Raw genomic sequence first — 10,450 nt, forward strand, 5'->3', positions numbered from 1 at the left:
ATTGATAATAAAAGGTGGATTGAGTGTAACAATATATAGAGGAGAAATTTGATACCCTCAACAACTTTCATATGATTCTCCTTCTCATACAAAATGAATTATCAAATTTCAAATCATGTATGAGGAAAAAAAACATGAGAGCGAAAAGAAAAGATAAGAAAGAGTTCCACTTTAAATTTTCTGTGTTCAAAAATTTGATGGCCTGGATAATTCTCATTCTCTTGCAAAATGATTTATCAAATCTCAAATTATGTTTGAGAAAAAAAATTAATAGTGAAAAAGGGAGAAGAAAGAACATCACTTAAAATTTTCTATGAGGATTGCATTGCGAAATAAGAATTCGACAACATAGAAGTGAAGGATTGAATATGTTAATTTAGGTTAAAATTGATAATGAAAGGTGAATGAAGTATATGAATATATAAAAGAGAGATGTAATAAATGATTGTTTAAAAATTTGACACAAACAAATTTACCGACATGTCGGAAGATAACCCATATGGTAACATAACATTAAATAGATTTTATGAGTTGCATTAACCAGCGACATGATAAATTTTAGTGATTGAATTTCCGATTGAGTCAATCTATCTAACTCATTTCTTTCATTTTTAGTATCATATACACTTTTTGACAAGCAGTGGTTCGGATTAACTTGTCATTACTTTTCAACAATTATTTAGCAAGATATAATTTGATTATTCTTAATGTATAATGACATAATCTCATATTTGCAAAACTGTCATTGAGTGGGGAGAATCAGAAGAAAAAAAAAAATGGAATGAAAGATATAATTAGTATGGAAGCATACGACTCGTATATTAGTTGTGGCGATGTAACCAATCATGTAATTGATCACAGTGAGACCAAACGAACAATGGTAACGTCAATCATTTTTGTTTTGTTTTATATTTCCATGCACACGAGGCCTCTAAACTTAGTTGTACATCTATTAATCTTTGTTATTGAAGGAAATGGCTTCAATTAAATTTCGGCTATAATCATTCCGTGTACATTAGATCTCTGACTTAAGGCAACAAAAAACTATCTGGCCTCGAACAGTGAAAGTGACACATTGATAGAAACAGTGTTACTTTGGGAGCAAGAACATTGGTTGAGAGAGTTACATGCGACCAATGAATGATCACTTCAGTTCCTTTCAGATGGCATACACAACATTACTATTGAGATTTAGAACACCAAATTGTTTTGTTAAGGAGTTGGACTTGCAGAAGAAGGAGGTTAAATGAATTTGAATGTCTTTGACACTACTCTTAAGTTGTTCTAACAACTATTCTCGTTAGAACACAGCAATGTTGATTCAATGAGACAATATTGCGCCACCTAATCTCATCACTGATCCACTCCAATTCCTATATATATACCCTACCATTTTGATCCATTTCATCAACTCCTACTTTCAAACTCCTAGTAATAGTAATAAGAGTTTGAAGATCAACCTTGGCACATATATATAAAAATATGGGTGTTTCCCTTCTTAAAACCCCATTCTTCCTTTTGTCATTGGTCACCTTTTGCATCATTGAGCATGCTCTGGCAGCTGGCACTACTAGACACTACCATTTCCAAGTACTTCCTTATAAGACTCACTACTACTAGATAGATACTACAGTTTTATTGTTGTTTTGTTTTTCTGTTGGCTTAGCTATGTAAGTAATACATTGAGTTTATATATTGATTGACACACACAGATAAGGCATCAAAATGTGACTAGACTGTGCCACACAAAGAGTATGGTGACAGTGAATGGACAGTTTCCAGGGCCTCGCATTGTAGCAAGGGAGGGAGATCGTCTTCTTATCAAAGTCACCAACCATGTGCCCAACAACATCTCCATCCACTGGTAAATAAATTGCATTATGTTTTGATATTAGAAAAATAATTGTTATGTATATGATTTAAAAATGTGGCATAAACTTGGCATTGTTTGAAATAGGCACGGCATAAGACAGCTTCAATCAGGGTGGGCTGATGGGCCAGCATATGTGACTCAATGCCCAATCCAAAGTGGTCAAAGTTATGTTTACAATTACACAATTATTGGGCAGAGGGGCACACTCTTTTGGCATGCCCACATTTCATGGTTGAGATCAACTCTTTATGGTCCTCTCATCATTCTTCCAAAGCTCAATGCTCAATATCCTTTTGCCAAACCCCACAAGGAAGTTCCTATCATATTTGGTGAGCAAATTTAATTACTAGAAACATGAATGAACCTAGCTTGCTCTATCCTCCATTTCTTAATTTGCATTTTAAAAACTAATCAAGCTTTAACATAATATTATTTTAGGAGAATGGTGGAATGCAGATCCTGAGGCAATCATAAGCCAAGCCCTGCAAACCGGTGGAGGACCAAATGTGTCTGATGCCTACACAATTAATGGACTTCCAGGGCCATTGTACAACTGCTCTCAAAAAGGTTTCAAGTGCTGATCTGATCAAATACAAATGTTTTAGGAATAGTCTTATAAATGTTATATACATTTAAGAGTAAAAGAGGTGATTGGTTTTGACAGACACATTCAAGCTGAAGGTGAAGCCAGGAAAGATTTACCTTCTACGTTTGATCAATGCCGCACTGAATGATGAGCTATTTTTCAGCATTGCAAATCACAGCCTCACAGTGGTTGAAGCAGATGCAGTTTATGTAAAGCCCTTTGTGACCAATACCATCCTCATAACCCCTGGCCAAACTACCAATGTTCTTCTGAAAACCAAGTCTCACTACCCCAATGCCACATTCCTCATGACTGCTAGACCCTATGCTACTGGCCTTGGCACATTTGACAACTCAACCGTGGCTGGCTTATTAGAATACAAAACTCCACCTAATACTCATCATTCGGCTTCCTCTCTTAAGAACCTTCCACTCCTCAAGCCAACTCTCCCTGCACTCAATGACACTTCTTTTGCCACAAAATTCAGCAACAAACTCCGAAGCTTAGCAAGTGCAAAGTTTCCAGCCAATGTACCCCAGAAAGTTGATAGGCACTTTTTCTTCACAATAGGCCTTGGCACAACACCCTGCCAGCAAAACCAAACCTGCCAGGGTCCTAATGGAACAATGTTTTCAGCATCAGTGAACAACGTGTCTTTCATACAACCAACCACTGCTCTTCTTCAAGCACACTTCTTTGGGCAATCCAATGGGGTATACACTCCTGACTTCCCAACCAAACCATTGGTTCCATTCAACTACACTGGCACCCCACCAAACAACACCATGGTGAGCAATGGAACAAAGGTTGTGGTTCTTCCCTTCAACACAAGTGTAGAGCTTGTGATGCAGGACACCAGCATTCTTGGTGCTGAAAGTCACCCTCTCCATCTGCATGGCTTCAACTTCTTTGTTGTTGGTCAAGGTTTTGGCAACTTTGATCCAAATAAGGACCCTGCAAACTTCAACCTTGTTGATCCTGTTGAAAGGAACACTGTTGGTGTCCCATCTGGTGGATGGGTTGCTATCAGATTCCTAGCAGATAATCCAGGTTGGTTACATTGATGCATAGTTTATTCACATGATCAAATTTACGTTCTAGTTAAAAAAATATTTTGGTTGGTTTTGTTAAATTAGAAAAAAAATGCAAACTTAATAATTGTGTGTACAGGGGTATGGTTCATGCATTGTCACTTGGAAGTGCACACAAGCTGGGGTCTTAAGATGGCATGGGTGGTGTTGGATGGAAAGCTCCCTAATCAGAAGCTGTTTCCTCCGCCAGCTGATCTTCCCAAGTGTTAACAAAACCTCAAACTAGTTGCTTTATTTTTGTTTCAATATTCTGGTTCTTCAATTTTTGTTTCAACTATGAGCAACTGTTTCTAACCAGTTGCTTTCATTTTTTTTTTTCGTTCTTATTTTTTCATTTTTGGGTGAAAAAAGAGTTGAGGCTTGGCTTGAGGTTGAGGGTGGATTCTTTTCTTTCAGAAATTTATTTATGGATGGCGCCTTCTCTACAAAATTGTAATTCATTTATATGAATGAAAATTCTTCATGAAAACCTTATTATAAAAGAGTTTTTTTTTATGTTACTGTTTTTTTAATAGAATTTAAATATTGGCTTAGATATTTAATGCCTAATGTAGATGTTGATCAAAGTTGCGATAGCGTAGCATTTCAAAATGGGAGAGGAAATTGTTAAAATGTTAAAAATGTTATCTTATCTTCCTTGCCTAGTTGCCTTAATTACAACAACACTTAAGCATTTGGCTAATAAATTACTTTGATACATTAACAAAGGAAATATATATTTTGAATGGAAATCAAAATAATACATATTTAGTATTATTAAATAAAACATATTATTTATTTATCTATTTTTATCTCTCTCTATATATATAATATATAATATTAGTATTAATAATATTGGTGATGAATTAATAATAATAATAATAATAATAATAATATTTAATATACTATAAAGACTAAAATTATATTTGTGCTACTCAATCACTTAGATATTTATCCCCCAGCTAATTGCTATTGGATTGAGAAGGGTATCAAGTCGCATTGTAGTATTTTAAAGTTAGATTAATTTTTTTAAAGGAACTTGTGTAATGTTTAGTAATATAAACTCATACAATAATTTAAACTTATAATAAAATTTATTTTGTTAAATATGATTTGACATGAGTTAAAGTGTAAAGCAAACAAGAAATGCAATTAAATAGACAATTGCTTTTAGAGATTTTCAAATGCTTAACAATAAAATATTAAAAAAATCAATAAGGAGGAACTATTGAAATTGGATTTCACTATATTATTATCATATATTAGTATAACAAAGAATTTTTATCTATATTCTACACCATTACTTAACATTATATAATCTAGTGACACAACCATGATTAAATAATCAGAAAGAAATCCAAAATTTAAAATTTTCAATCTTTTTAATTTAAATAAGTGGAAAGCGTGAAGCATGAAATTGTACAAAAGAGCATAACCAATTATGTAAACATAAGCTAGCATATCCAAAACAACAAATTGAATAACAGAGGCATGCATAAAAGGTATAAATGTCACAAAAACTAAACCATCAAATAGTTCAAGTTACTACATCAAACTACTAAAATACTAAAAAGAGAAATGGAAACAGAAAAGCACAAAGCAAGTCAAAGTGACATGAAGTGGTCTCAATGACAGGGACTGGTCCTACTGTTGTCCTACATCAATATCAATAGCTTCCTCCTCAACAGGTTACTCCTCATCATCAGCAATGGCTGCATTTCTTCATGCAAAATAGGCCTTTTCTTCAGGCTGATAAGAGCTCAAATTGCATATTTTTATGCTTAATTTGGCACTCTTTTTGGGAGAGATGTAAGTAATTTTGGTTGTATTTGACCCTCCAAATAGATGAACTAAGATTAATCTAAGGAGTTACAAGAGTGTAGTTTCTTTGACTGAAAATATTTCCTTTTTGTGTAGGTTTTGATGAAGTTGGAAATCCAAGGCTATAGCCCCAAAGCCAAAGCTGCAGCCATGAATCCTGAACCAAAAAGAAGTGTTCCAGAGAGTTAAGGCTATAGCTCCAGAGCCAAAGCTGCAGCCTCGAAACAAAGAGGTATTCCAGAGAGTTGAAGCTTTAGCCATGAAACCAGAGCTCCAGCCTTGGAACATTTTGGGCAGTCCATAAATTCAGAGCTACAGCCCCCAATCCAGAGTTGCAGCCTTGGGTTAAAAATCCCAACTTTCCCTTGGACAGAACGTATTTTAGGGCACGAAAAGAAGGAAAAAAGAGGAAAAAACAGAAACAGAAAAACGAAAAGAAAAATAGAGAGAAAGATCACCCAGGAGAAGAGGAGAGCTTGAAGATTAGACTTGAAGATTGGCTTGCTTGGGAACGAGGATCCATCTTCATTTCTTCTCTTCTATTGTGTAATCTCATCTTGTTATTTGCTATGGCCCTCACCATAAGTGGCTAGTTTCTCTTGGGTTGAATTCAATGTAACTACTAACTCTATTTCTTCTTAGATCTATATGATATTCAGTTCTATTACTTGTGTTTGATTCTTCTCTTAATGCTTAATCCGGTTTGATCACCCGTTTTATGATTTTAGGTTTTTGAACTTTGTTGGGAAACATTTTCAAAACCCGAACTGAATCATTCACCTAATAATCTCTTGTTCTAGGAATAGACTTGATTTTATTAGCCATTTTGGTTCAAGTTATTGTCTTAATGCAAGGTGTTAACCTTAAATCATAGAGGATTCATGTTTAGGGTTAACCACCTTAGGGCTCAATTTTGAGGAATCTGGTTGAGCTAATTATTGAACATGGAAGTGATAGAAGTGGAATCATATTTATCTGATGAAGATTAAAAGAATTAGAAAGTACATTTGAATCCAATCTCTTTCTCATATAAGGTTTTCTGTTACATTCATTCTGTTATTTTAATTGCTCTAATTTAAACTTAAATCAATATTTCATTCATGTTCTCTGTAAACAAGAAAGGAAATTACTAGTATCCCCAAATCCCTGAGGACGATATCAAATTACTACAACGAAGCTTGGTCCGCTTGCCAAGAGTGAAAAATCCTTCACCAAGTTTTTGGCGCCGTTGCCGGGGATTTGGCACGGATATTTAGCAATTTCCATTTCTTGTGATTTGTGAATAGTTATTTTGTAAATATTTATATTATATATACAATTGTCTTGTTTCTTGGACTCACCCATCTGTGCAGACTTCTTGTACTTGTATGCGAGGGAAAACTCCAGCCGAAGAATTACACTTTGATCCTGAAATTGAGAGAACGGCAAGGAGAAACAATAGTAGGACAAGGAGACTTAGGCAGTTGGAAAGACTCCAGAAGCAACGATAGGAATTCTTTGTTCCATCTTCATCAACTTCTTCTAATCAACCGTTCCTTGAAACAGAAATGGCTGAAGAAGGAGAAGGCACTCACAATGGTGGACCTAGACCAGCTAGGCCTCCTAGAAGGACTTTGGGAGATTATGCTCAACAACAAGGTCCAAGGCACTTCTATAGTATTGTAGCTCCAAACACTTCTAGAGCCATGGAGATGAAACCCGCATTTCTCAGCTTGGTTAGCTCACAACAATTTGCTGGACTTGATCATGAAGATCCCTACTCGCATCTTTCCAATTTTTATGAACTTTGTGGTACAATGGGCATTCCTGAAGGTGATGAAGAAGCTGTGTACTTGAGATTGTTTCCATTTTCGTTGACAGGAAAAGCTAAAATATGGCTACAATCTCATCCTAATCAAAGTTTAACAAGTTGGAGTGATGTGGAGAACAAATTTGTGAATAGATTTTATCCTTCATCCAAGTATATCAAGGCCAAATCAGAAATCACTACTTTCAGGCAAGGTATGGATGAGCCATTTTGTGAAGCCTGGGAAAGATTCAAATCATTGCTCAGAAAATTTCCTAACCATGGGTTTGAAGATATAGCTCAACTCAATTTCTTTGTTAATGGAATCAAACCTGAGGTGCAGATGTTATTAGACGCAGCAGCTGGTGGTACTATGATGTTTGTAGGACCAGAGGAAGCTACTCAGATCATAGAGTCCTTGGCTTCTTCTGATCATCAAGCAGAGCATGGTAGACATCAGTCTCACAAAAGACGAATTATGGATCTGAGCACCAATGATGCAATCTTGGCTCAAAACAAGTTGCTATCTCAACAATTGAAGCCCTGACTAAGAAAATGGCCAAGATACCACAACAACTTCATGTTATTAATTCCCCTCCAATTCAGCCAAACCCTCCTCTTAGATGTGATTTTTGTGGGGGAGAGCACCCAAATGGTTATTGTGCAGCAAATTCTAATGGAGAAGAAGTCAATTATTTGGGTAACCAACCAAAAGGAGGTAACTTTAATTCCCACAATTACAATACTAACGATTATATGCAGGAAAACCAAGGTTGGAGAAACAATGCTAATAGCAACCAAGGTTATGGGTGGAGGAATGAAGCTGGACCATCCAATAGGCCACCACAACAACAACAACCTGTGTATCCCTCTATGCATGAAAGAATCAGTAAATTGGAGGAGACTCTAAACCAATTCATGCAGGTGTCTATGAACAACCAAAAAAATAATGAAGCTTCCATCAAGAATTTAGAAGTACAGGTGGGTCAGCTAGCTAAGCAATTAGTTGACATGTCTGAAGGCCCATTTTCAGCCAACACCAAGACCAACCCCAAGGAGTATTGCCAAGCCATAACAACAAGAAGTGGGAAGGTGGTAGGTAGTGATGTTGAGGTGAGTGAGAAAAATGAGAAAAATGAAAAGGAAGAAAATGTTGAATTGAGGGAGGTTGAGGAAGAGATTGAGAAGAATGAGGAAGGAAGCAATAAAAATGAGGGTGTAGATAGTGAGAAAAAAAGAGATGAAGAAGCAGAAGAAGAAGAGAAAGGAGAAGAAGAGGAATCCGAGTCAGAGAATTTCTGAGACAGACTGTGGAGAAGAGTTCATTTTAAAATTTTTTGCAATTTTAAATTTTAGTATTTAAATATTGTGGTGGTTTATTGTTAGCTTGTTCAGTTTAAACTATCTGTTTGTTTTGTGTTAATCATGGTTTTATGTGTTGGATGTTATAATTATGCATGTGCTGTTTTGGCTTTTGGTGCTTAGGTCAAGTACTGGTGAACCTTTTGTGTTTTTTGTGGAAAGTCACTAGTTTGTGAATGATCACTGACTGTTGAAACACTCAGTTCTTTTTGAAAGACAAGTTAGAGTAAAGTCTTGTATATAGTTAATATGATGACAACAGATGATAACAATTTTTTGGGAAATAGGTGGCAATTTTTGGGAATCATTAGATAATCATTCTTGGATAGTCAAGTTGTTTCAAATCAACAAGAAGAAAATTTTCATCTTTAAATTCACCGGAAAAAAAAGTGTTGTTAATACTCATCTTTTGGTTGCACTCTATCATTTATGCATGATCTTAGAATTCATGAGCATCTCTTTAACTTGACATGAAAGGTCAGTAGTTGGATTTATTGAGCCAAGCCGGTGAGTGAGAACACCCAATACATACACTTATATGTTTGAGAGTCACCATCATAGCATATGTGTTTGCATTGATTGATTCTTGAAATTGTTGCTCTTGTAAGAAATTTTGGAAAAGATCAAGGCATTATGTTGTTCATATTGAAAATCTGTTGAGCCTAGAACCAAACAGCTAACCTTCATTTGAGAAAAATATTTGTTTGAAACCCATTTGAGCATTACCCTTTATTCAACCCTTAAGCCTTTACCAACTGTAAATCCCTCACCCTGACCAAACCTTAGAGATGATGAAAATGAATGTGGGTTCAGTTGGGGGGAGTGAAAATTGTCAAGGTTGAAGAAAAAGAAAAGAAATACCATGTTGTGAAGTGTTAAAGTGAGAATTACCTCTCTAATATTATCATTGTATTGTACAACTCTATTCAAAATAGCTTCATAAAAAGTTCAAAAAAAAAACAAAAAAAAACAAAAAAACAAAAAAATAAAAAAAGAAGAAGAAGAAGAAGCTAAGTTAATGTACAAAAAGTCTCAAAAGAGGTGGGATTCTTGCAATGGAGTCAATAAATTATGAAGGTAAATATGGGGAAAGTGAAGGTAGAAATTGGGCTGAGAGATGTGGTTGGAGTTGAAAATTGAAGAGTGAACAAATTTTGAGTCTTGTTGCTTATGTTCATCATGTGCTCTCTAGAGTTTGAACCTTGATTAACCAGAAAAACCATATTTCTTTGTTAACTAAGCCCCCTTACAACCCTCAAAAGACCTTGTGATCCTTCATCTTCTTTTCAAGAGTGGCAATGGAGAGATGATATCAATGCTTATGTTCATAGAAATGATGTGTGTAGTTGAGAGAAACACTCACCCAAGGAGAGATACACCAGTGAGGAGTATATTCAATCACTGATTCATAGTGCTCAAGTTAGTGATTTGTTTTGTGAATTCTTTGATTAAGTATGCTTGAAAATGTGGGCACCTCAAGTGAGTAGGAATTAATTTGATGAAGGTGAATTGATTGACGATTTATTCTCTTGTTGATATAGAAGCAATTTGCGAATTGGAAAGTGTTGTCAGTTTGCAGTCACAGTGGAACCTTTGTTTGGGGACAAACAAATGAGTAAGTTGGGGGGAGTTGATAAGTGCTCAAATTGCATATTTTTATGCTTAATTTGGCACTCTTTTTGGGAGAGATGTAAGTAATTTTGGTTGTATTTGACCCTCCAAATAGATGAACTAAGATTAATCTAAGGAGTTACAAGAGTGTAGTTTCTTTGGCTGAAAATATTTCCTTTTTGTGTAGGTTTTGATGAAGTTGGAAATCCAAGGCTATAGCCCCAAAGCCAAAGCTGCAGCCATGAATCCTGAACCAAAAAGAAGTGTTCCAGAGAGTTAAGGCTATAGCTCCAGAGCCAAAGCTGCAGCCTCGAAACAAAGAGGTATTCCAGAGAGTTGGA

General features: G+C 35.5%; 1 protein-coding gene across 1 annotated transcript; it reads left to right on the forward strand.

Moving 5' to 3' along the window:
• The first annotated feature begins 902 nt into the window (after window positions 1-902).
• Window positions 903-4,045, forward strand: LOC109819054 (laccase-17). Its single transcript, XM_083072689.1, has 6 exons — window positions 903-1,590; window positions 1,713-1,864; window positions 1,958-2,202; window positions 2,312-2,440; window positions 2,538-3,509; window positions 3,630-4,045. Exons 1-6 carry the CDS (start codon window positions 1,483-1,485, stop codon window positions 3,758-3,760), a joined length of 1,737 nt encoding a protein of 578 aa, XP_082928815.1. The 5' UTR covers window positions 903-1,482; the 3' UTR covers window positions 3,761-4,045.
• Window positions 4,046-10,450: the final 6,405 nt, after the last annotated feature.

The sequence above is a fragment of the Cajanus cajan genome, chromosome 4, assembly GCF_000230855.2.
Source record: "Cajanus cajan strain Asha chromosome 4, NIPB_CcT2T_4, whole genome shotgun sequence".
Lineage (NCBI taxonomy): Eukaryota > Viridiplantae > Streptophyta > Magnoliopsida > Fabales > Fabaceae > Cajanus > Cajanus cajan.